The sequence below is a fragment of the Sphaeramia orbicularis genome, chromosome 5 (assembly GCF_902148855.1).
Source record: "Sphaeramia orbicularis chromosome 5, fSphaOr1.1, whole genome shotgun sequence".
NCBI lineage: Eukaryota > Metazoa > Chordata > Actinopteri > Kurtiformes > Apogonidae > Sphaeramia > Sphaeramia orbicularis.
Window position 1 is genome coordinate 23,561,977 of NC_043961.1, and position 27,693 is coordinate 23,589,669.

Here is a 27,693-nt window from a genome sequence, read left to right on the forward strand (position 1 = left end):
CATGTGTGTGTTACTCCAGTACAGTATATGAAAATATGCAAGGTGCATGTGCTTTGGAGTGATTAGGCATGCTGCATGGCAGCACAGAAGCCCATTTCTTATTCTCTTTTTAAAGGCTGGGCCTTGGCCCGCATTTTTATCAGCTTTGTTCTCTGATACACTCATTAAAGGAGCGCAACACTGCGTGTCGATGTGCATGTGTGTCTGTTTGTGTGTATGCTTGTATGTGTGGTCTCCAGATGCAGCCCCATCTTAAAGGACAAAGAGTCAAGTCAGTCACACAAAAGTACTCACCTGAGTGGGTCTCTCTAGCACACATGCACAGATTTTGGATTCGCACTTGGTAGAAACAAAAAAAAAGTGTGAAAGTGATTGTTAATATGTGTGGTTTTTTGCACAGGCTTATGTACATATAAAATAAAAACAATGTTTGTAAAATCGCTCCACATTCTCATTTCTAGCATTAAGGAGCTCAGAAATGAATGAATGAATGAATGAATGAATGAATGAATGAATGAATGAATGAATAGGTTAATCGATCAACCTAAATGGCCCATAGACGTGAATGTGAGAGTGAGTGGTTGTTCATCTACATATATGTCAGTCATGTGATGAATTGGCGACACATCCAGGGTGTATCCCACCTTCACCCATGGATGGATGGATGGATGGATGGATGAAATGAGTGGATGAATCCATAACCTATGGAGCAGTGTGTTGAGGAAGGCAGATGAATGTAGGACTCATCATGGCTGTGAATTTTTGGAATTGGCAGCAGAAAGAACACACATAAACACATGCACACATTCACAAACAGTGCACGGACATGCTCAAAATCGTCTGAGAACATGAAGTCTCACTCCTTCTAAAATTATCCTTCCTCCGACATCACCCTCTCCACCTCGCCTCTCATGCCTCCGTGGGCTGAAGGGCTGATTTGTGTCATTTCTCGCAGTAATCACACAGGAGTGACACTGGGGCTCATTGTCATGCAATGACACAATCCCACCTCGGCCACAAATATATCTGTGTGACCTGCATCCAGACAGCATCATCTGCCAGTATTCTCCCTGCACACACACACACACACACAGACACACAGACACACATATGCATAATCACAATACATGAACACACTAAATCCACACTGGCAAAATGACAGTGTCTCAGTGACCTTATCTACCACATCAGAAAACATGTATGAAAAATAAAGACAGGTGTTACTGATGCTCTTCTACTTGGCAATAAAATGCAGTCACAGAGATTATATCATTTTCAGTGACAATGCAGGAAGTTTATGTTCGGTGGAAGAAAGCCTATGAAAATAATAGAATGTACACCTTTATATGATAACCTCCATGTCATCTGTTTATTATGATACACCAGTGATCATCCAGGGCTTTTGTGAATATGTCTGGACAGATGCATTTTCTCACATTGAAGTAACTGAATATCCTAAAGATCAGTTTATCAAAAATCAATGAGAACAGGATAACGATCTATGAATTTCTTTTGAACTACATCGCTGTCTAATGAGGTCTTGATGAGATTTTTCAAACCGTCGTCTACTTCCAATGATAGTGACACACATCTTTGACTATTTGTGTCACGTAATATGATGTGTGAGGCTCCTAACTGTTATTAGTTTCCACTAATTGGGGAAAAAAGAAACTTTAAAAACTATAAAAAACATAAAATTAGCTGAACATGGTTAAGATTTTTCTGACCACATGAGCCTCTTGTAATTATTTTAAATCAAGCTACATTCACATTCACAGTTTGACTCTGTGTTAGTAAGATGTTTGATTTTTTTTTAATGCTTTATTAAATCATTGAAGATATCTTGTTAAATATCAGATGCAATATTTAAAACCAATTATTACTGTCTTTAATCCCACCTTAAATAACATCCAAACTCCATTCAGAGGTTAGATTTAGAGGCTGCTTTAAATATTGTTTAGGGAGGATATGGGAATTTTTTTATTCAGTACTTTATGAGTGCATGAAATATACTGTATACGTCAAATGAAATAAGATGCATAGATACTGGAATCAACATGTCTATATGTGCTTTATGTCACATGGGCTTTGAATTAAAATGTTTTCTGTATGTGTGAAAATGCAAAAGGCAGCAAGATTGAGCACCATACAAAAATCACACCCGTATCTCAGTATGCTGATTTTCTGAGCCCAGACGCAGCCCGAGCAGACAAAAAGCATATCAGTGTAAAACAAAGTGCATCTCCCTAAGGCGGAAAGATATTGAAAATGAAACGGGCGAAAGCACAAAGCCCAGTGGAATCTTATGTGAAGCGTTTCAGATTTCTGCCGATATGCACAGTATTAACATTCAGTTAGGGTGTGTAATGTTCTGCTTCTATATATTTGTCTGCCTCAGACTCCAATCCATTACAGCATGCTGCTCCTCGCCATTTCCTCTGGGTCGCTGGGCAGATACAGAGTGTGCGGGTTTGTGCCCACACACAAATGCACATCCTCAAACACGGAGACCCACACGTTCGAACTTAAATTAACACACCAGTGTGTGTATGGAAACCGGAGTCCCTTATGGGTTTCAATCACCTTATGTTCATCTTTTTTTATGGCCTGCTGTTTTCCTGGTTCTGGATGTTGTTTACTTGCCTCTATTATTGTTTCCTATAGCATCTTTGTCTCTGTTATTGTTTCCTATAGCATCTTTGTCTCTGTTATTGTTTCCTGTAGTATCCATGTCTCTGTTCATATATGAGTGTTTCATGTTTTCTCCTTTCTCTTCAACAATTTGCAGATGAGTATCACCGCTCTCTCCTCTCTCACCCTTTCCTGTAGCTAAAAACAAAACCAACACAACACCACTGCGAGTTTTAATCTCATCCTACCAATATTTCTTCTTACATGATAAATCAACACATGAAAAGGCACATCTGCAAACATGAAATTGTGTGATACTTATAGGAAATTGGGCATGGGAGTTCCACGAATTTTAAGATAAAGCAAATTGAATTTAAGTTGGACAAATGTTCATTTAAAACAAACATGATAATAGTTAATATGGTAATTAAATTAAGTGCATTGTGCATGCTCATACATGGTTGTACTTTTCCACAATACAGTCAGAGAGAGTGTATTTTATGTAAAACATTAAACTAATATTACCTATAAATATTCAGATTGCACTGTATTTTGCTTAAGGTACTAAATGTGTGTACAGTTTAATCTAATTTTTACTCAGAATAATGTGTGGCCTTAATTGAATAAGAAAAAAAAAAAAAAGAGCTTTGCAGTAGCTCAGGCAGACGTGGAAGTCGGAATTAGACACAAGCCCCTTTTGTCCAACCTTTTCGGGACTTCAGTTTGTTCCACCCCATTTATTCATCCAGCCTCCCCTGCACTGTACTCACCACCCTACTAAAAATCATCTCCTCCACCTCCCTAATGTTCTTCAAAATATTGCAAAAATATCCCTATATATATGCAGTCGCGGAAAAAATTATTAGACCACCCCTTGTTTTCTTCAATTTCTTGTTCATTTTAATTCCTGGTACAACTAAAGGTACATTTCTTTGGACAAATACAATGATAACAACAAAAATAGCTCAAAAGAGTTTAATTTAAGTGCTGATATCTATCCATTTTCCATGGTTTTCTTGATAATAACCAAAATCACTTCAGTTCTCACATCAATAGCTACGGCATTGTACTGAAAAAAAAAACAAAACAGTGCTTTTAGGCATTCCATGTTTTCTTTTCTGTCTGTTTTAGTCACATGATATACACAGGAGTTAGTACTTGATTGCATAACAATTGTTTTTAATGACTTTTGATGGTCTAATAATTTTTTCCACAACTGTAGGCGTAATGATTCAGAAAATTAAAGAGAATGAACAAGAAACTCACTCCACCCGTAAAGTACAAAGATGTCAGTCTATAAATGGTTGACGTGTACTGTCTGACATCTATGTACACATGAATTGTAGTTGTAGCTTTTTTCATTTCGACACATAATAACATAGGACCTTTTTACTGCCATGTATCTGACCAGCAACATCCCCCGCACTGTATTGTTTCCTCCAATAAACCAACAAGCAATTAAATGGAGGATCGTCCGTTTGGTGAAAAGGTAAGTTGGGAGAAAGTGAGAGAGAGAGAGAGAGAGAGATGTGAGTCAAAGTCTGAATTCAGGACCATTACCTAGCTGGAATATTGACTGTAGAGTTCAGAAAATGGCTCTAAAGCACTAAGGTACCATTACAGCTCAATTGATCGGCCTGCACTTTAGTCCAAATCCCACCTTGTTGCACAAGACATAGTCTCAGGATCCGGTGACCACGGTGAATATATGTGTGTCTCAGCTCGTGCATGTGCTCTGTTTTTAAGAATCTATCTTGTCTGAGTTTTACCAGAGAGCCTTTTGTTCCAATCTCTGTCTTCAAACTCCAATACCTCTTTTCTTAGTACTGCTCTTATTTCCTCCCTCTTAGTTTTACTCTGATGGAAAAAAATCAAGAGCGATCAGAATCCAGAATATATGTGATGTGTCATTCCAGGGAGTTTCCAGCTGATATACACACTTTCATGTTTTTTGCCACACATATTCACATACAGAACACAACTTCCCCCGCAGTGCAAATAAGTGCACACACAACCACATGAACAAAACCGCCATAGTTCCTGTACTGTTTCACAAAATGTGTGGGGTGCTTGCTTTACAGGTCTCTGCAGAGTTTGGTTTCGTTGAATGTACCTGTCACATTCACACATTGCTAGCAAGTCTCATTAAAGTCTTTTAACAACCTCTCTCACTAAGGCAGAGGAGGGGAGAGGCAGATGTAGGCTGTTATTTGTTTTATGGAAGGGGGAAAACGCACAGGCACTAACAGGCTAATAAACATTAGCTCTCTTATACAACAAGTCTGCAGCCATGGCCCTGTCCCTGGTTTCCCCTTTACAAGTTTGTCGTTTAAAACCCAGACAGGCAGCATGGGCCGACATAGATCAGAGCAGCCCTCCTCAAAGCCGCTGACAGACAGAGGAACGACCCGGGCCATAAATCCGACGCACTCTAATAAAGCAATAAAAGGCCATTCAAAGTTAGTGTCCCTCAGCAGTGGAAGATGGATGGAAAGGTAGGAAGCAAAGGAGACATTTTAGGTGGGTTTACACACCCACACACACAATACCTTTCTCTGCCTCAGACAAACTAGGCACCTGCAATATTGATGCCTTTCGTCTGTTGTTACACCTCTTTTATTCTTGTTGGCTCCTGCTCGCTTTTGTAATAAAAAAGCAAACCCTGTGATTTAGAATAGTGAAGCGCAATCTTTATGTACTGTACTGTTCTGCTCACTCAGTAAGCTTTCTGTCTCCTCTACTGATCTCCCTTCCTCCCTGCAACGTTTACCACTAGAATGTTTTCATGCGGGCCCTTGTACACAGATGCATGCTGGCACAGAAACTTTTACTGAAGCTGAATCACAGATGCTTGTGTATAGTTGCTTCTCGCCTCCTGATTTAAGCATTTATTATGACGTCAGACCTTCATAGTTAATGTAATGCATCTATTTTGCATTTTCTTTGTAAGAGTTGTTGGAAAAGGTGAAGGATGAGACAGTTTTCTGGCAATGGGAAGCAAATATTTTCACACATCGTCCTTATTCTTGACTTTTTACTTCCTCGGGTGTTCTTTTCACCACTTTTCCTTCTTAACTCATAGAAGCAAATGATAAAATGAGGAGAGCATACTGCATAGAAAGTATGGAACGTGGTGAACCATGACAAGGAGAGAGGAAGAGGAAAAACCACAGGCTAATGTAGCAATGAAGCATGGGTTCTCGCTATATACTTTCTGCTGTTCAAAAACTAAGGCAGAGACACGGTGAAAAACAAAGTGTGTGTCTGCAGCGAGGTATTGCCAACCCTGACCGGATGCTGACGTTATCGAATGGTGGCACTGAGCCAAGTAAAAGAGGCCAAAGTCCTGACAGTGAGTCTCCAGGGAGAAACAACCATTCATTGTGCTTTGTGTCCAAATTATGATTAATGGAAAATAAACAACCTTGATGTGGAAGCTGTTTTGATTTTCTATTAGCCTTGGCCCCTGTGTAGTTGAAACTGCCCCTCTGGCTCAGAGAAAAGTGTTATACCAACACCTAAGCCCAACCTCGGGCCTCATGAAGCTTTTATACAACATCTTGTAGTTAATGGGCATACAAAATGAAGAAAGTCACTGCTGCTTTCACAACCCCAGTATCTATCTCTCACACACACTTTTGCTATTTCTGTAAAACTGTATACGAGCAGAAACTCATATATGCAGACATCTTGATTATATCAGTCCCCTCTGCTGCTAATGACCAGCTTGCGCGTAATTATATTAATTACCGTACGTGATATGCTTGTCGATTGAGTAGCCAAAGGAAAGGAAGAGAAAAGGAAAGAGGAGAGAGGAAGGTCGGAAAATAGTGTGAGTGAGAAAGAGAGAGAGAGAGAGAAAGACTGAGAACAGGGAGAGAGAGGAAGCCTGATCAATTGTTCATTTTACAAAGTCACTGAGACGTGTCAGCAGTGTCAATAAGTGAATTAATTTGTCTGTGGGTCTCCGGAGCATGACACCATATCACTCCATTCCTCTGAGACAAGCAGGGCCTCTAACCCGCTTACACACTCAGAGAAGTCCACACACACTCCATTTCTTACAAGGATCGCACAAGGATATCATGAACGGAAATGCTGACATAAGGACATTTTCATACATACATATGCACTCATCTTTGTACATCCATATTCACACCACACACACATTTTTATCATTTGGGAGGAACTTGCATTGGATTACATTCCGTCCCTTAAGGCGTATTCTACACTTACTCTAACACAACCATGTGCTTAAATCTATCCAAGCTTACTGTGAATTTGTAAACATTTTTTTTCTTCTTTGAGGATCCAAATGCCAAACTACTGTCTGTTAGTTTTCAATTAATTCATATTTCTAAGATATGCATACACATGCTCAATCCAGAAGAAATACATTAAAGGTGACTTGAGTCCAAATACGGTCAGACAAACATAGACGTACGCCACAGATATACACACAGAATATAATGATTCATCCTTCAGCCGAGAAGCCATCCTCCAGGGAGGCCATTGTCCGCCGGTGACTGACATCAGTCAGCCACCAAGAGGGACCCTCGACCGCTAGCTGCCTGCTGTTTTCATTACAAAGCCATCACCTCCAGCACAGGCACACATACTGCGTGAACAGACACAAACACTTACACACACACACACACTCAATCCTCTGACAGATATCCCTTCACTTCTGACTACACACTCTCCTCTCTGCGTTTCTTCCACAGATCCATCTGGTCCAGCTGGTATTGGGCGATACACTGGATGAAGCAGTAGGCTACTCCAGTATTAATTTTCCATGCAATATGAATTTTTCATAAATAATCATTCCACAACATCACAGAAACAGCTGTAATGATTCAATAGGCAGAAAATGATATAATATCATCCACCAACACAAGTGTTCCAGAGTGCTGTGCAGTGCAATGAGAGGGGACCCCTATTAACTTACACCCCTTTTCCACCAAAAAGAACCTGGTGCTAGTTTGGTGCCGGTGCTAGAGCCAGTGCTTAACTGGTTCCAAACTGGTGCCTCCAAAGAACCGGTTTGCTTTTCCATTGGCCAAGAGTCAAGTGGAGCCAAGTCAGAGCCGCGTCATTACAACATCGTAAAACGTGATCACATGACTGGGTCTGGTGCGGGAGACGCTCGCCCAGAAGGAAGTGCTGCTCTTGTGTTTACAAGCCTATACTGCAATCCACAGGCGAAAAACACAAATATTCACTCTGTGGCATGTGTCATAAACATAAATATATGGGGTTCTATGTTACATACGTAGAAACAGAATGCACGGATAGTCTGTAAACAGATAATTAGTGAGGTCAGCAGAGCAGTATTGTTACCCAAGTTTATGTGACGCATAAGAAGTAGTGCACCCCCTTACTAAATCTGTAACACAGCCATTCGTAATACACTTCTTATTCTCTTTACAACACTACATATTCAAAAATTATCTACGTATGAGAGGACATGGTCGTGTCTCTCTGCAGTCGGGATTTTGAAACAGAGGCAATGTTAAAGTTGTTGGCTTCTCTATTTTTAAGTTCTTTTTTACTACACTGCAGATTGAACAATAAAACTGGCTCACAGTCTGCAGCTGTTTCATGCATACTTCATATCTTGGTATTTTGTGGGGCCAAGCAAACTCTAACTGGAATGTTTCATATTCTTTATACTCCTCACAGAAGAATCAGCAGCAACCCAGTTTTTACACTAAATACCATCTAAGTACTAACAGAAATATTGAAGTTTGGTACCCAGTCGTCACCGGGCCCTTCCCTCTGTCCCTCTCTGTGCTCTGTCTCTTTTCCCTCCTCTTCCATCCACCCCATCCCCCTCTCTGTTCAACATCCAACAGGGTTAAACCCTCTCCCCACACATGAGGTGCAGTGTTGTTTGAGGGCTGCTGTGATGACCGCCCCAGGCTCCGCCACTGCCACACTGCTCCATCGCCGTGGCTTCACAGTGGACCCACACTGCAACGCATGCTGGGAGCTTTTCATAATCCCACAAACACACTCACACTGTCGCTCACGGTTACGAGCACATCTGCCAGCTGCCAGAGGGGAGCGAACAGGGACGCACTGTGTCTTACTGAGACGCGCACATACAGACACACACAAGAATGACATGAATGGAAGTAGCAGATTGCATCCAAGGTGATAGATAGCGCACTGTGGGAAAGAACTGTGCTTGTTCAATTACAATCATTACTATCACTTAGGGAGATTTGTCATGGTCAAAGTGAGTTGGAGCGATGGAGAAAATCACCTTGAGACTGAGGAAGTACTATTATTTTCAGTTTCTGTGGAGGAGTTACAGTGTCCCCAATTGAAAATGACGAAAATTGAACATAAATTAATTACTCTAAAATTCCAAACAGATGTTTAAAAAATAATTCCTCAACGGTACATGACTGACTCTTTAAGAGAACTTGACACTTAAAAAACAATAATCTACTCAGCCACAATCTGCTAGCTGCTCTCAAGCTGTGGGAGCAGTAACTCTGAATGTCGCTCTTGTGCTGTTCACTGTCTGCTCGGTGCTGGACAGAAGGAAGCCATGTGTGAGCTGTCATTCAAAGAAAGACCTGCTCAGTGGAATCAGAAAGAGTCTGGATGGTGTAATGGAGCCACACAGGACGCCGAGGCCTTACTGTCACTGCCTGTCTGACAGACGGGACAATGACAGACAAGTAACACACACAAAGGAGAACACCCCTATTAGTACCAGATGAACGGTAAAGCCCCAAAACAGTCTTCCAGAGCTTTGCCAACGGTTTTCTTTAAAAACTTTAATGATGGCGCTAATTGTGTTTTTAAATAATTTTATGTTAAAAAAAAATACACACTATGTGCACAGGTCAATTGAGCATTGAGTTTAGTAACCTGAGGTAATACTTGATCAGATACTCAAATTGATATGATTATCAATTGTCTGCGATGAACTGGCAACATGTCCAGGGTGTACCCTGCCTTCGCCCCTAAGTAGCTGGAATAGGCTCCAGCGACCCCCGTGACCTTAGTGAGGATAGAGCGGGTTGAGAAAATGTATTAGTGATTATCAAAATTTCTATATTCAGATAAAATGAATTGATTTTAAGTCTGTGGTTCTTTAGTTTTGATGCATCTGATGTCCCAGCCACAGCATCGTCTGACTAATTAAATATCATGAGTTATTAAACTATGATATATTCATTTAAAAACCCTGATTCAGTGTGAAAACTGAAAATAAATATTGTTGATACATTATTTCTTTATTTGATTTTAAAGACATCTTGAAGCCATTCATCAAAACTTTGTGTTGCTTACTCTAAAATGTGACAAAAATGTTCATCTTCACTACAAATCAATATTGGCAGCAATTATCAGTTATTGGTCTTCTTGATTATCAATAATCCGCATCCGCATTGGCCTTGGGACCTGGTGACCCCTAATGTACCAGTGTAGGCAAAGAGTGCCCTTAACACATGCTCCTTTTTATAGATTAGTAGGTGACAAAATATTTCTTCAGATAAAGACATGGTTAAAACTAGGGTCAACATCAGAGGACAAACAACACTGTCATTTGATTTGATTTGGATAAATAATAAATGAATAAAACAAACTCACATTAACCCGTAAGGACCCAGTGTGACATTTGTGGCAGTTCCCAAATTAATTTTTCTCTATATTTAACCGCCCTTAAGTAGTTTATTACCATTTATTGTAATATCTTCTGTATTTTGTGGGGTTTTTTTCTGTGAAAATCAGGTATTTTCCAACATTTAATTACTAATCATGTAGATATTCATTAAAGCTCAGAGTAAAGTTGAGGATTATTATATCAAAAATAGAGAAAACTGAAGAAAAAGTGACTTTTTCAGTAAAATCTATCATTAACTGAACACAAACCAAGGGTATCCAGCCACTGTCATTTATTAAACTCCATGAGTTTTACTGGTGAATCAATGTTGTAGAAGATGACAGTGCTTCCATGTTCACCATGGAGCCTCTGAACATCCAAATAGGTCATATCTGATGACCATAAAAAGATGAATAACTGTATTTTACACCAATTATCTACATGGATTAGTCGATCGACAGGGATTAAACAGTTTATATCAGTAGATGATTTTGGTAGATGGTGGATGTTTGGGTCTCTATGGGTTAAAGTGGAAAGTATGGACTAAATACTTTTGGCTTCTTAAGGCAAATAAAACCAACTGGCTTTGAAATTCTAGCACATTAGGTTATACATTATATTCAGTCATTTGGATTACATAAGATTAGAGATAAGATAAGATATGCCTTTATTTGTCCCACAAGGGGAAATTCCAGGTTACAGCAGCGAAGCACAAAAAGCACACAAGAAAAGCAAGAGCTGAAGAAGTGCAAAATCAAAAAATAAAAACAAATCGAAATAGCTATTTACTAGATATATATATAGCCCATATACTATTTACAGTTGTGCATATGTTGATTATGCTACAAGTTGAACAGGGACATTGCACTCCATTTGAAAAAACCTACAACTATTTTTGTAATGACTTCCAAATGAATTTTTCTCTGCATTTAACCCAGGTGATTTATCATGGGTATTATAATATTATCCTTGGCATTTTGCATTTTTCAATGGAAATTAGGTCATATTTTATATTAAAGTCACTGATCATGTAAATATTCATAAAAGCTCGGAGTGAATTCAAAGGTCATTATGTCAGAACATAGAAAACTAAAGAAAAAGTTACCTTTTCAACCAAAATAAATCAAACACACACCACTGGTCAAACTACGTGGGTTTTACTGATGGATCAATGTATCAATGTTGCAGAAGATGATGGCGTTTCCACGTAGCCTCTGAACGTCCCAATGGATCAAATCTAATGCGACTGAAACACTGAGAAACTGAATTTAACCTGAATTATTTAAATATTTTGATACAATTAGTCATTAATAAGTTACTGTTTAGGTCTTTGAAGGTTAAAACAATAAAGGCCATTTGCTAAATTATTGAATTGGTATATGTAAGTCGGTTAAGTGCATAGATTTATTTGAAAGGACGTTTTACAATACAAGTCAACAAACACCCTTGAACTGCTTCATCAGACATCAAAATTCATCGATCACACTAACGTTTCAGTCCCTCAGGGCCTTTGTCAAGAATATTACTTTTCAATCTTCTGCTTTTAAGACTGAAGTGATACATTCCAATGCACCCAAAGAGTTAAAAGTACCAATATACCAATATCTCCTGTTCAAAAATAACTGCTCTCAAAAACATGTTCTAATTTGAGCTAACATTCAGTGGTAACTAGACGTGACATGTCATCACATGCATCCTATCAGCAAAATCTGACCTCTGCCCTTTTTTCCAGAGGTCATGACCTCGGCTCAGTTGTGGTTTTGTGGTTGACATGTATAAGCCCAACACTCATATGCATTGATCTAGTATCTACCTCCTCCATTAGTCACATGTTCTGTTTGAGAAAAGACATCAGTCCAAAGGTGTTTTTCCCCCCAATTCGATTTCATGAGGATGACTGGAGGTTTTATTATCTGCTGCTTCAGTGTGAGACCTATTCATGTCCTCTGACTCAATACAATGAGTAACTGGCCCAGATGAAAAGCTGTCCGGGACACTGTCATTTATAAATGAAAGGCCTTTCTTCATCTTTTTGCACATGGTATGAAAGAAGACATGCCTCTCTCTTCTCCTCCTTTCGTCTTTTTCTCGTCTCCCCCTCTCCTCCTCCTCCTCCTCTTCTCAGTCGGAAGTAGTCATTCATCACAGTCAATCTGTTAATGCCAGTGTGTGTGTAGGTGATCTCCAATCTGTCGTGCTGCTGTCACCTCACCAGTCCTACATGCCTGATCCCTACTTATTCACCGAGCAAAACACCCAGAAGACCCCTCTCACACACACACACACACTTAGAATCAGGTGAATGTGCTTTTCACACCACTGCACATACAAGCATAAAAACACATGCAAAAGATTCCACTGGGGGAAGATTCCCTTTTTTACTTATACACAGTTCATTTAACGTATACGCTGGGTAGTTCTTCTTTTCACACACGCACAATTTCCATCTCTCAGCTCATCTCTCACAAATATTTTTCAGTCTCTCCAGCTCATTTCTCTCGCCATCCCTCATTCTCCTTCTCTTCACTGTCATCCGTGGCTCCTCTGCTTGGCCGTGTCCTCGTGCACAAATCACAAATGCACACAATCCACCCCCCCACCCCTCATTCCCAGTCATCCCGAACAACCATGTACCGGGTAAATAGATAGGAGGCTGCTGAAACATGTAGAGCTGAACAACCCTCTGAGAATACAGGCTGTCCCACCACTGGGAGCTACAGTGGACTTATGGGATGGCGGGGTCCAGATGAGTGTGAGCCTGGAGTGAGAAGTAATTGCTAAATGTGTGAATTTTTGTGTGTATCTTTGAAAAGAGCAGTTTGGAGAGGTGTGAGGTGGTGGGAAAAGGGTGAGAAAGACAGAGGGGAAAATGGGAAGAACAGCAGAAATAGGCATTGTAGTAGCATCCATACAGGTGTGTGTGTGTGTCAGTGGGTGTGCAGAGGACGAGTGGGTGACATGGGGTCAGGTGGAAGAGAGTAATCTCCCCAGGATTAAGAGTGCTGCTCCTGTGTTAATGTGACTGTCAATGAGAATTAAGTCCCTGGACCCGATCCTCTCCACCAGGCTCTTCTCTGCCTCTCCTGTCCACCCTGTCACACTAATGACACTACTTTCTGTGGAGTGCCAGAGCTGCGTGATAAAAAATAATAGGGAAATAATTACACTCTCACAATACAGTACAAATTGCAGAGCAGAGCAGCGGGACAGCGAGATATAAGCAAAGAAGGGGAGGGAAGGAGGGGACCGGGAAAGAGAGAGGGAGGGGTGGACACAAGGATGACTAACAATTACAACACGATAGGGGTTGGGTCTCATTACTGTGCCCATTAACATGCACCAAGTAATTTCCCCCCTTCAGTTTGTGTGTGTGCGCATGAGAGGGAAAAGGGCAAGAGACTGAGAGAGGGAAAAGAGAGGGAGAGAGCGTCTATGCGTTTTGCGTGTGCACCCAATAGAGTGTACCCATTGGGTGCCGCTACGCCTCCCAGTCTATGTGCGCAATCTGCCCGGAGAACCCGGCGGCGGCACCTCAATTCACTCCTCCGTGTTCCGCGCTCTCTCCCCAGCCGATCACGATCCATGCAAAGCGATTTAAAAAGCGCGTGAAAAAAGCCCGGTCAGCGGATCAGCCTCTCGGATCACTCAATAAGTGTTAAGCAGCGCCGAGCTCCGACCGATCGCTTATTTAACCTCACAGCGGTGAAACACTGCATCAGTCTCACCTCAATCTTCCCTGCCCCTCTACCGACAACACGCGCAACACACGGTCAGCGGAATTGACGCCCGCTTGAATCAGCTGCTCCATTTTTACGCATGGCAATCACGCGCCGAGAGCGAGCAAGAGTGACTTGGAGATCAGGAGGGTTTTCTTTTAAAACATTAATTCTATGATAAATACCTGAGGCCAGTACATCAAAGTTGTTTTCAGTTCTTCTATCATTTAAGGAGTCGCCACCTCATTCTGTTCCTGCTGCCTGGTGAAAATGTTTCACATATTTATGGCCAAAGTCCCCCTCTGACCCCATCCTCGATTCATTACCCTATTGACCGTGTGCCATGAAAAGACATATGGAATTAAAGTGTGAAGCTATATTAATTAAACCTGAATTTAAAAAATAAACACCACCTTACCCAAATCTATACACTCGATCGCATGTTCACATGGATTTGTAAAGGATCCAGGTGAGACTGTAGGACGTTTTGCCAGTTTCTGCTTCAACTCCACTGATTTTGCTTTCCAGACTATATAGAGAAATCCTTGTAAGGGTTCTGTCCAGTTCATAGAGTCCGCGCACAAACCCACTGAAGCAGGGGTGAAAAGGGCTACAGCCACGTCGAAGTACCAGCCTTCCGAAGCCGGGTGACAAAACTAAGCTCACACAATAGCGATATGGTCCAGTCTGCCATGATATCACTGTGTCCCATCGCAAAACCAGACTGAGGAGAAAGTCGTCAAAAGTGCGTAATTCCCCCAAGGAGATATCTGATCGCTGTTTTTGGCAAACACTCCACACAAGTTCATCCCCTCTGCACTACTGTCACACAGAGGCGTTATAGTCGCCGGAGAGATGCTGATGAGAGCGATGGTATACTGATGCAGAAGTGATAGTTGCGCTCCATTCGCTCCTCCCGAGCAGAGATCGATTGGACATGAGAAATGCGATGCGAGCCCGTCTTCCCCATTCAGAACACGCGCAACAGCGCCCGCCCAGTTCACCATCTCCCAAGTACACCCCCTTTTTTCCTCATGTCATGATGTCATGTACTTTTCAAGTAGCCTGGACTGTTCGGGTGGAGGGGAACTGGAGGAGATTCTATGCCTGTAGGTCCGAGGAGGAACGGAAACCATGACAGCTATTCTTAGACCACAAAGAGTTAACCCTAACAAATCATTTAGTTGTATGAGAGCGTAGAGTATACGCAGTCTGTCCCCTTTTACTGCCAGACCGAGAAGTGTCACTGTCACTGAAGTTCATGCATGAAAATGGCAACAACTGGTTCTGCAACGGACAGTGAAATTCTTCGACCTATAATTCTGATTTTGGAAAACAAGAAGTAAAAGAGTGGAACCGAGCAGATGGCCGGTGTACACTGCACAGTCGGTGGGACTAAAGTTTTGTTTGTGCTGTTCATCTTTTAAGGTTATTATCTTTTTTTACACAAGAAGTAGCCTATTTTTCGGGGTTAAAAGTAAAGATTTTATGAGATATTTGTACAGATTGGTTTGCCTATTGATCAGACTCGAGGTCATGTCTTACACCAGTTTCACCATTTCGTCGCCAGTGTTAGAAAATTATGTGTTGAACTGAGGAGGGGGTCTGATGACTTTCTCGATTCCTAGCTGACTGACAGGTACTCAACTATACATGAGTCAATGACCCTCCTCATCATAAAATAGTCTACCTCGCTTCTACACTTCGATCATGTTACAGATGGTGTCTAGCTGTCAATACTTGATTCTGCGCTCGGCTATACGCGCGGATGGTGTAAACCTAACCCCCCCACCGTGATGTTAAACAGAATTTAATCACCGCCGCCTCTCCGTTACGCACCAGGAGACAGCCTATCAATTATTCCATCCCTAGAATATTCTAGTGTGTTGATGGCGATTGATTGCTTTGCGCTGTATTCGCAGTCGTTAAGACTTAGAGGAGGTCGATGTCTGCTAACGACCCAAGGTGAAGAGTATCCGATACATTCAGATGTCTTCCTTGTAGCCAGCAATACTAGTCCATGCAGTGGGGCCCGTTTCTTTGAATGGGCCCCTGGTTGTCAGAAGGAGCTGGTTTCAGAGATGCAACATTTACAACACTTCCTGAACTCCAGACCTTTATCTGTGATGCTTGCAGAGACCGATGTCCTTTAGCTGCAGAGCTGTGATAAAACATTAAGTAGAAAGTAAAGGCCCCTTTCAGGACCACGGACAGAGCCAGACGCGCATATAAATTCAGGACCTTGGACAGCTCCATACCATCCAGATTCTTTACCTTGAGCTGAGATTACTTCTAGTCTGGTCTGCAGACAATATAAGTAGTCTGACAGTATAAGTGAAGGGGAAAAAAGTTGATAAAACATAATATAATATATCCTGTCTACACTGGCAAGTGGTTGTGTCTACAGTCCTGAACCTGCATGTCGCAATGGGGATCGGAGACCTTTTATCTTAAAGTGAAGCAGCTAATGGATGCAACAGCCCGGAGCACTTATCTCATCTATGCTTCCTCACAGGGGCCAGATAGTATCAGAAGATGCGATCATGTGACGCAAATACTTTGCTGGACTTCAGAGTGTGAGGGTAAACGGTGTGAAATTTAATTTACATCCCCTACCTCCCATTATATTTCAAGTAGTTGTTACAGTGTACTCAGTTTTTTTTTACTGTTTCACTGCACGTATCCTGCGTCGTGTCCCTCTCTTAAACACAAACAGCGAGTTAAAGCTTCCAGCGTTGTCCTTGCGTTTTGAAAAACAGGTAAGAACATAGGTTGAAGGCCTCTTTGAGTGTCATATATCAAAGTAGAGGGGTTATAAGATCTCCGCTGCAATTATTTCCCCAGGAATCATTACCCTAGAGAGAAAAGCATTAGGGAAATATCAGGATTTAACCTGAGGAATATGTCATCGTCTTAAATCGATATTTCTGCATTAAACCCCCGTGAAAGACATATTTTCCGTTGGGTAAGCAGAGGTGAGTGAGCGTATGGTGATTTGTCTGGATTTAGGGTTGTGAAATGTTTATCTGTTGATCTATATTGGATTATACTAATGATCCAGTTAGAAAAATGGTTGTAAAATTACTGCTTAGACAGCTGTGAAAGAAGTAAAGCAAATAAACGCTGGTGTGGGGCAGAAGAGGCATAAATAATGGACCACAAACTTCAGAATGCATCTGCTGATATAGCTGCTTAGGGGAAAATGTCACACAAACTAAAATATCTCACGAACAAATCAGCAGGTGGGGTTTCTCGGCTTTGAAAACCAAGCTCGTAAAACCAGTCTGTTTTTTTGCTCCTCCTAATTTTAAAGTGTGAATCACTGCTCAGTAATGAGTTTACTCACAGCTTCCACCTCAGTGGTTAAACCAGCTTTTGCCCGCAATGAGCTTTTCTGTCCTAACGCATCTAAAGCTGTTTCTTTAGTCCACAGGGCCTGTATTAAGGGCGACAGAGATAAGTAATTCAACATTTCTGGGGGAAAACACACAATTACTTACAGCGCGACAAAATAAGGCCACCCAAGCATCGCTGGTGAAGGACTCCTGATGGCAGACTTCCAGATGATCTCAATCGAGGCCTGAGGAAATAAACGCGGGGCCTGTTTGTTAATGATGAGAGAGTGGAGAGAGAGAAAGTAACGCCACTAATTACACAAACGCTGCGCCCTGGCGGCCAGTGGAGCAAACAGGGCGCACCATCACATCGACCGCCCCACAGGCAGAGGAGGGAGTTTTGTTCTTATGACTTTGTACACGATGTCTTCCTCGCACTTCACACTTTGAGCCGAAAGGTAGGTGTGGGTGTGGGTGATCGTGTAAGTTACTCACGTTGTCTTCACTCCCACTCATACGGTCCATTTTGGATCCATCCTGCAGAACAAGCGTTGCGCCAAAATCACAGCTTGGCATCGATTTCGAACTGCCATGAAGGTTAATGAGAACAGACATCTTGGTTCCTCTGCTTTTGATCCCCCCCTGAAAAGAGATTCTTCATTTCTTTAGGAGGTCACTGACAGTAACCCGAGCAGGGCCATAAATAGTGTCCATCCCAGACAGGCCCGGTGTCTGTCAATACTCAGAAAGTTCAGACACAACATCCGCAAAGAGCAGGCAAGAGCACGACTGCTGACATCAAATTGTGGTATTGGAGCAAGAACCCTTTAACCAACATTTCTTCTTATGACACATTGGATACATTTGTGAATAAATTACTCTTACTCTCTTTGCTGCTGGAGTCAGTCTGCCAGGGACGATCTCACAGCGCGGGGATTGTTATTTCGTCTCATCTGTGGTGTTATACTGCCCCCACGTGGACGCAACTGTTTATTCAGGTAGTTTTTGAGGTCATCCAGATTTATTACAGTGACAGTGAAAACTGAACTAGTGCCCTTTTGCGAATGGGCCTCTCCCTCCTTAGACCTGAGTTCACTAAAATAGTGAAACCAACAGCAAAGAGCTGTCTGACATCAGCAACAACTGAACACACACAGCCTTCAGTTTCCCCTGCAAGGTCAGACTTCAACAGAAGACTGATAAGATTTATTGAACCTTTGATGTTAATATAACCAACACAGACATGAGAACATGCCTCGGTAGATTTTAGAATTATGTGAAAATATTACAGAGGTTTTTATTGTGAAATTAGCAACAACTGACCAAAAATGGTCTGACTGAGTTCAACAAGATTTCATCCATAAATAAAACATGAAACTCACAGAGAGGACAGGAAACACTAAAGTGATGTTCTGGTCTCTGAAAATATTCCTGTGCACTGCATCAGGTCACATGCATATTGTGCTTATTGTTTTACGACAAACTGAATGTAAAATATGACATTAACAACATTCAAAAAGGCCTTAGGAAAGTAACAGATGGTAGCAGCACTAGTATAATTTGACCAAACTGACAATGGACTGTCTTTGATAAAATGCAAAGAAATGTTAAACAGGCATCAGCATCAATTACATAAAACCCACATGGCATCAAATTAAATTACATTTGGGACAAAAAATGCAAATTGTAAATAAAATGAAACAACAGATGATGAATTTAAAAAGCCTACTAAACATGTTTGATATTTAAGTGAAAAAACATTTAACATCACATTATCACTATATATATATATATATATATATATATATAAAAAAAAAAATCTGATAGTAATTTTTATGAACTTATATCATCAGTCAATAAAACAATAGACTAAGTGTGAAACAAAGGAGTGTTGAATTTAACTTATAAATATTTGAATGAATGTTCACAGTATTACAATTAAAGTGTTTCAAATACTATTGTACATACAAAAAAGAATACTGATAAATTACAAACTGCCTAATGGCAAAAGTGACTCACTTGTGTTTGTCACTGTTTAGAGTCATGAGTGTTTATGATAAAACCACTTTAATTCAATATGCTGAACTGCAAAAAGATGAGTGCCACTGCAGAGGATGTGCTTAGCACTGCATAATTTAAGAAACTGTTAAGAGACTGTATGAATGTTCGACTTGTATAAATGTGTGTCGAATGTGTTCAGAAACTGGTATGAATGTTTATAGCTCTGAAGAGGCTTGCAACAAGGTGACACTGATCAAATGTGAGGAGGTGTCACATGTGAAGAGATGCTATAACAGCTGCTCATTAGCTAACACCTCCAACATGGAATGAAGCAGACACAGCAGAGATAATGAAGAAACATAGGACATATCTTATCATTCTCCAGATGCTTCGACTACACACGACTTGTCCTTTAACTGAAATGACACTAACCGAGTGGAACCTTCAAACCAGAACTCTCCGCTGTGCCATTCATCCAGAGACTAATCAGAAAACAGGACCAGGGACATCCACTGGCAGATGAGGTAACATTAGAACACTTTCATTTCATTCAAATACCTACCAGATGTGCATGTGCTGTGCTTAAATGTATTTTCAGCAGCAACTGTCTGTCCAACTCCAACTCACAGACACTAGAGTTCATCATGAAGGACATGATGTTTCCACTTGGGATGTTTCCTGACATAATCGGCGGCCTCCTCCACAAGGCGCATGAACTCCACAACATCAAAGGAGTAGTTGGTAAACTTTGGATGGTCCCCTAGGGTGGGATGGTGCCCCTGAAAGTGCAAGTCAAGACAATTTTATTTATATCACGTACTACAAATTTACAGTCTAAATTCAAGAGGAAAGTGTTTAGAGATCTAACAAATGTGGCAGTATAGATAACATACAATATGACAACTTAAGACTGCAATGTGCAACATTTCTATATTAAAATGGCTACAAATGACTTGATGTGTGTTATATACTATGTTGACTTTTGTACTTACATTCTATCAAATCTTTCCATTATGTTCAAATTTTGACAAATGGGTGAATTTATTCATTACAGGGTTCATACACATTTTTCAAGGTCAAATTCAAGCACTTTTCAAGCACTTTTAAGGGTCATTTTAAAAAATTTTACAGAACAGCACCTTATTGCTGGGATAAAACACATATCTACAGGAATACATATACTCATCATTAATTTCTGTCACTTTTTAATCACAATAATGTACATTGCATTCTCATATAAAACATCTAACATTATGTTTCATAATAGCAAAAAGTTTAGAAATTAAAAGTGAACACAAAGTTTTATCCACAAAAAAAGGGTGGCCACTTGGTATTCTTTCAAGCACACTCACACCGAGCCAAAGATTAAGATAAAAATGTACCTGGAGTCGACCTGAGAACACCCGCTAATTTTCTTTTCTGACATAAAGTTTTATTTTTCAAAATGTATCACCTCTTTGTAAGTAGCTTTGATTATAATTGCAAGCACTTTCAAGCACTTAAACTAAAATTCAGGCACTTTTCAGACCTTGAAAACACAACATGGAGATTCAAGCATTTTCAAGGATTTCAAGCACCCATACAAACCCTGTTATTAAATCAGCCTGTTTCTTCTTAGAATGAAAATACATAATGTGAATATATGTCATTTAATGTAACTTGCAAAAAACTTGAGTACATTTCCTTTCTTGTAAAATGACGTCTGCCCAAGTCTCAACATACAGGTTTTGTTTATCATTGGTGGTGAAAACAACTCCCATGATCCTACTCTAGTTTATATGTGTACAGGTATATTACATTTCTGCTTTTAAAGACCTTTTTAAATGATGCTTAACCATGATTGAATGCAAAAAAAACATCATTTTATTATTTAAGTATTACAGGTTAATGCGTGGATCAGTTGGGAGGTAGGTTTTATATAGGAATGTGTTAATTAGATGAAGTTACAGTCATATATGTTTTGCCAAAAGTATAAAGTAAAAAGTCAGGATTAAGTTTAGTGCTTTATAGCTTTAAAATCTGAAATGTACATTTAGAGTTTGACTCAAAGAAATCAAAATATTGATAAACGTGATTAGATTAAATGTTTGTGGTAATTATGACCCTCAAAATATTAATACAAATGAATTGAAGTAATTTTATACCTTTGTAAGACACCTTTCTTTTATTAGAGTTTTGATTAAGAATCTTCGGAGTTGGGTTGATGAACTTTTTTGTGTTGTCAGGTTATCTATACAGTTACAGTTTTATGAAAAAAACTAGGCACTCCTTGATTGCAGAATTGCAGAATTTGTTGATTTTTCATTTGACAATATTACCAAATAAAATAATCCATAGTTCTTCTTCATTTCATCATTTGAAACAAAAATATAAAATAAATAAATTAACTGACAATTACTGCAAAAGTTTGGGCCCCCTAAGTGTTTCCAAGTCTCTTTTCTTTTTACTGAAATCTCAATCAGCTCACCAGGCATGTCAGCAGTTGTCATTAGGAAGTGTTACCTGATGCCGATTCCAAAACTTTTCAAGACTCTGACTTAGTTAGAAGTTAAAATAGACTTCTTTGACCACAATCAGCAAAGGTATGTTTGGAGAAAAAGAGCAGTGCTTCAAGAAAAGAACACCTTGCCAACAGTTAAACATGGGTGTGGATCTATCATGCTTATGTGATGTATTCAGTGGCACAGGAAACATTACACCTGTGGAGGGAAGTATGTATTCCACTAAATACCAGTTAATTCTGGGACTAACATCACAGTCTATAAAACAAAGTCGAAGCTTCAAAGACGATGGATTGTACAACAGGATAATGATCCAAAATGTACTTCAAACTCCAATATGGACATTAAGAGCAGAAGGTTTCAGAATCTGTGAGTAGATGTTAAAATAGATAAGAATGCAAGAATATTGCCAAAGAATATTGCAAGAAAGAATGGGAAAAACTCTTACAAGAGTCTCTGTAGGTTCACATTTGCCCAGGTCATCATTCTTCTTGGTAGTTCTTCTCGGTTAAACTGGACTGGTTTAGCTCTTTTGAAAACGTTTCATCTCTCATCCAAGAGACATCTTCAGTTCTAATAACTAGTGGGGGAAAGTGGATTTATAAACCTGCGGGGGTGGGGGTGGTCTGTGTGAGTGTTAATCCCAATTTAAGTGTTAGGGTCGTAAGGGGTGTGTGTCTCTGGGGGTAGGGTTGTTAGAGGGTACTGTGTGTGAGTTTCAGGGTCGTTGACCGAATAGGTGGGTCACTGTCCACCTGGGGGTGGGGGGGGTTCAGGTGAGTCAAGGTGTGGAAGGCTGTTTTATTTTTTTTGTGGAAGGCTGTTGGGTGAAAACTGTTTAACTGTTCGGTAATGTTTTTAAAAATGGGGTTATAGTTTTTGATAAGTAGTGTCTCCGACCACCACCTCTGTTCAAGGAAGGATTCTCCATTTTCACAAAAATGGCTTCTTTGATTCCTGTCTCAAACCTCCTAGAGGAGCTGCCAGATTGACATTTGAGTGCTGTGATATCTGCCAACTAAATACTGAGTGTGTTTGGTGCCTAAACTTCTGCACGTCACAAATGTGCACTTCTTTTTTATATTTATGCTCCACTTTTTGAAAGAAAAAGTAACTATGTATTAATGTTGTTGATAATATTGTGAATTATTTTCATAACCTACAAAGACTGTGTCTATATCCTTTCAATTAAAAAAATTACCAAATGATCCTTTTTCGAAGTGGTGCCTACATTTTGTTCTGTAAGTCTGTACATATTTGTCTGGAAGTCTGTGCACATATGGGACAGGTGGAAAGCCATGTAGAGTTGCCAGGGAGCTAATAGCTGGTACGGGAGTTTCCCTTACCTTGTCCTGCGGGAGCACTTTGTCCATTTTCTGCCAAGTCACGTATCGTATGCCCCGCAGGCGAGCCAAATCTCGATAGCAGCTCTCATCCTGACAATTATATCTGGGAGGGACAGATGCAGACAGTTTATCTCTTGCTCTCCTTGGTCTGCCTCACTTTCACTCTTTCTTGTTCCATCTTTCTGTCCCGTTGTAAACACACACACCGTCTCACTTACCAAACACACACACACAGGCACACACTTTCCAATCAGTTCCCCTGCACAGGGTAGCCAGGTGTGACGAATGTCTGGTTAATTAGGCAGTATTTCACAGTCATACACCAAGTGGTGGAGGGGAGCTTTGGGCACAGCACGCTGCCAAAGCCATTTCTCTTCCTGCCTTCACTTTTTCTGCGTCTCTCTTTCAAACACACGTGTCTACTTCGGCTAGCACAAAGTGTCACTCACAGCTCAAAGATGACAGCCCAGTCAGGAAGGAATAGGAGGTGTGTAAGACCTGCCCCGTGCATTCCTATGAAGATGTCAGAGTTGTGGGTGATCCTCAGCTGCTCTAGGAACGGAACATCTCTACAAAGCAAACAGGAAGCCACACATCAGTCATCCTACATAAACACTATCAGTATTAAACAATACATAAAGTTACATAATTTTTTATCTTACCTGGAGCTGTTACCATGACCTGTTTTATCTCTGATCACAACCAAACTACTGACTCATGGTCTTACCCATCAGTCAATCAGCTAAATACTGCCTACTACAGGTCCCTGGTGGTCTAGAAGCTAGGATTCGGTGCTCTCACCACCACAGCCCGGGTTCGATTCCCGGTCAGGGAATATTTTCAGTGTAAGTGGCTGGTTTAGTTCACTGTATCATCAGTATTTACAAAAACCCTGAACACATGGTTACCAGCTCCTAAAACTTGGTATGCAAAATGTATTAAAGATCAATCCTTGATCTTGGTTCAAAATGTTATAGAACATTGTACATGACTGATGAAACATTCATCTTTAATATAAAAGCAGACATGTACAATCTCTGCACCAAATACAATAGCAGGAACCTTCAAATAGTTTACAGTTTCTCAGTTAAAATATCTATTCATCTAAAATCCAACAGAAAAGCACAAACATGCAGGGCCAGTGGTGCAATGGATAATGCGTTTGACTAAGGATCAGCAGATTCTAGATTCAACTCCTGGCTGGCTCAGCTCCATTTTAAGAGCTCCTGGGTTTCAACAACAAATATGATTGAATAGAAGAAGAATCAACTGCACTAATGATGATAAAACACTGCATGAATATGAATGTTTACATTGTCTCCCATTCACTAATTTCACGTGTCCTGTTTTGATATGTCCATATCTGCAGTCTCACTAAGCCCTGCATATTCCTATAAAGATGTCAGAGTTGTGGGTGATCCTCAGCTGCTCTAGGAAATGAACATCTCTCCAAAGCAGACAGGAAGCCACACATCAGTCATCCTACATAAACACTGTCAGTATTAAAGAATACATAAAGCTGCATACTTTTTGTTCTTACCTAGAGCTGTTACCGCTGCCTGTTTTATCTCTGATCACTACCAAACTACTGACTCATGCCTCTAGTAATGTGGTGATTATGCTGTAACTCACTTGTATTTGTAGTCTACCACATTGACCTCCAGTAAAGGCACAGTCTTGAGGGCATTTACCAGCTGTAACGTAAAGAGAGGAACATGTTCTCTGATCAATGCGAGAGCAAACAAATGTGGGCACTCACCATATAAATCACAAGCCTTTTTTACTTGTATTGTTTATTGCAAATAAGATTTTAAATAGGTACTTAACAGAAGCAGGCAGTAAATCAATGGCGGTGGGGAGGAGCTGAGAGGGTGGGGGAGTTGAATAGAGTGGAGAAAGAGAAAGTGACAAGGAGAAGGAATAAGAAAGACAGAGAAGGAAGGAAAAGGGGGACAGGTGGCAGAGCAGGATGGAAGGAAAAGCAACAGAAAGAGGGAGAGAAAGGGAAAAGGGGCGGGTGTTTGACTCACCTCAGCTTGGTTTAATATCCTTCTGTGTTCTGTGCTGCGTGCCAGCAGGGTGACACGAATGCGCCCCTCCTGAAAACAGCAATGCGCCCAATAATCAATCAGCCAAGGACAGAAAAGATAGGTGTCTGTGTGAAAACATGATGTTCATTCAAAACAACTAAAAAGCTACATCAGCACAAACTTTAATTTCTCCTCCTCCACTAAAATAACATTTCAGAAAGTAATGAAAAGACATCATTTTGAGGGGAGATGGGAAGAGAGAGGTGGTAGAAGCACATGAAGGGGACACAATAGTGGAGAGTATCAGTGTGAGTCTCCAACAGTGCCATTAATCTACGGATGAAAGGAGGAGCTGTGAAGAGGGTCAGGGCTGAGAGGACCTCTCATTCAGTCGCCGGCCCGCTATCGCTAACAGCCCTGAATCTCACTGAAAAGCCGCTTAGCATATTTTCAGGAGAGGCCATGAATACCCAATGAGGTGCTCGGCAGGATGGTGAAGTTATCGGTCTTTCCTGGTCATAAAGATACACTAAAGCAGTTCGAAATGAAATCATAAAACACCTGTGAGGAGAGCTGCAGAGTTGCAAGTGTACGAGATGAATAAGAAGATGAGTGCATGGTTGAGAGAGTTAAGTATCTGTACATGTAAAGTACTTCTGCAAATAATCTTTAGAAACTGGTAGGCTACACCTTTTGGCAGGGAGCATATTCCCTGAGTTCAACATATTAGTAAGATCACCGACAGTATATTTTGCCTGTTGCAAGTCTTGGTGACTGTGTTGATTGCATCTGTATTGGTCAAAAAGTTGCTTACTGTGTCATTGATAACAAAAACTGATGCAAAACCTCTCTGCCTATTAATACGTCAGTCACTCCTGACATACAGTTTTCACAAGAAAGGGATGGATCAATAGTAAGCAGGATAAATTCGGTGTCCGAATAAACATCTAATGATACAGAACACAGAGAGGATGAGCCAGAGTTGCAACAGGAATGATATTACCACCACGCAGGTTCAACAAAACTAATGTAAAACTGATGATACTTACAAACAAAATCCTGCTGTGATATGAGGTGTAAAATAAATGTGCTGGAATTATGCATGCAGGAGACTTAAAACATATCCAGGAATCAAGCAGGGGCTTCAGTAAAGACAGCACCAAAATCGAACCACTAGATCATCAGAACATCCTCCTCCTCCTTGAGAGGAATGGCGTATGAATGATGAGCAAAGTAGCTGCATGTTCATAGTCTTATTTATGGGTAAAAGTAGAAAAATGTGTAATTTTACACCTACATGACCAGAAGCAACTGCTGAAGATTATTCAACTAAAAGTTTTTTGTTGTTATGTATTTAAATTTGACCTAAAATCACTTTCAAAACAACCTGTGGTTTAATAAAATCTTTACATTCATGAATCTATTTGGAAGATCTGAAGACATAAAATGGCCTAGCAGTAAATATGGCAGAGTGTCCATTAACTCATATGTGACTGGTTCCAAATACAGTATAGATAATGATTAGCTGTAGCAAAAACAAGTTCCCTGACCGGGAATCGAACCCGGGCCGCGGCGGTGAGAGCGCCGAATCCTAACCACTAGACCACCAGGGAGCTGGAAACAGTTTTCACTGTATGTGTAACATGAAAAGCATGGTATCTGTGGAATGTATGGTATTTGGACCAACTGCCTGAATGGGACCTTCTGAGTGTAGTAACAGAGAGCATCACTAGGCGGCACTATTCTCCCATGCAGATTAACAACACCATGCAGTGTAACTGAATTAACCACTATGGACAGTGGCTGAACACCTTTTTAGGGGAAATGGATGGTCAAAGGGCATCAATATCTGTCAATACAATCATTTATATATGCAGTCTGAATCACATTTACTCTGAGTAAGGCATTTTGTCAGTAGGAAAAACAGTATAGTATTTAGTATAAAGTGGAATATGTAAAGCCCTGCAGCCAATTGTTCTGATACACAATGGCAAATGAAGTGCTGGCAGGAGTAGTGTCTTATTCTTTACCTCTACCAAAAATGACTTGAATAAATAGTAAAAGAAAGTGGCACCTAGTGATAAAGATGAGGAAAAGGGGGCACATTCAGAACCATGTTGTGTTAAAAATTACTTAAAGGTAGTGGGCTAGAAATGCAGTGATAAGGTGCCTGATTGTGGATCAAGTCGTGTCTCTTTTCTCATTCAGAAAGAGCTGGGTGATCAGACAAAGCCCACAATCATGCTCCTGTTGGCCTTTTGTCCACACAATAATTCCTTCAAGAGCTTTCTATTCACAGCAGGCCACAACTGCAAACTCTACAAAACTAGAGAAGCTAATCTATCACAGCCTGAAAAACTCACAGCCATTTCACGTTTTTTTAATTTATCCTCTTTAGTACTCAATGTTAGCTATCAAGTGCAGATGGTCTTACCCATCAGTCAACCAGCTAAATACCTCACTTTGTAGGTCCCTGGTGGTCTAGTGGCTAGGATTCGGCGCTCTCACCGCC

General features: G+C 40.6%; 2 protein-coding genes and 2 non-coding genes across 4 annotated transcripts in view; 1 reads left to right on the forward strand and 3 right to left on the reverse strand.

Moving 5' to 3' along the window:
- Window positions 1-14,888, reverse strand: part of tafa4b (TAFA chemokine like family member 4b) — a 40,170-nt gene extending 25,282 nt beyond the window's left edge. Inside the window, exon 1 of the mRNA XM_030133530.1 lies at window positions 14,387-14,888. The gene's annotated coding sequence lies outside the window, so the exon portion shown is untranslated. The remainder of the gene's footprint in view (window positions 1-14,386) is intronic.
- A 4,227-nt stretch (window positions 14,889-19,115) lies between these two features.
- eogt (EGF domain-specific O-linked N-acetylglucosamine (GlcNAc) transferase) overlaps window positions 19,116-27,693 on the reverse strand; it is a 24,577-nt gene continuing 15,999 nt past the window's right edge. The window contains exons 12-16 of the mRNA XM_030134043.1: window positions 25,182-25,250; window positions 24,784-24,845; window positions 23,601-23,720; window positions 23,152-23,254; window positions 19,116-20,083 (exon numbers count right to left, since the gene is read on the reverse strand). Coding sequence (XP_029989903.1) covers window positions 19,937-20,083; window positions 23,152-23,254; window positions 23,601-23,720; window positions 24,784-24,845; window positions 25,182-25,250 — 501 coding nt within the window. The 3' untranslated portion in view covers window positions 19,116-19,936. The remainder of the gene's footprint in view (window positions 20,084-23,151; window positions 23,255-23,600; window positions 23,721-24,783; window positions 24,846-25,181; window positions 25,251-27,693) is intronic.
- Window positions 26,723-26,794, reverse strand: trnae-cuc (transfer RNA glutamic acid (anticodon CUC)). Its single transcript has one exon. It is a non-coding gene; the product is annotated as a tRNA-Glu (tRNA).
- The window catches only part of trnae-cuc (transfer RNA glutamic acid (anticodon CUC)), a 72-nt gene continuing 30 nt past the window's right edge, over window positions 27,652-27,693 (forward strand). Inside the window, exon 1 of the tRNA in view lies at window positions 27,652-27,693. This exon is cut by the window's right edge and continues 30 nt beyond it. This is a non-coding gene — a tRNA (tRNA-Glu).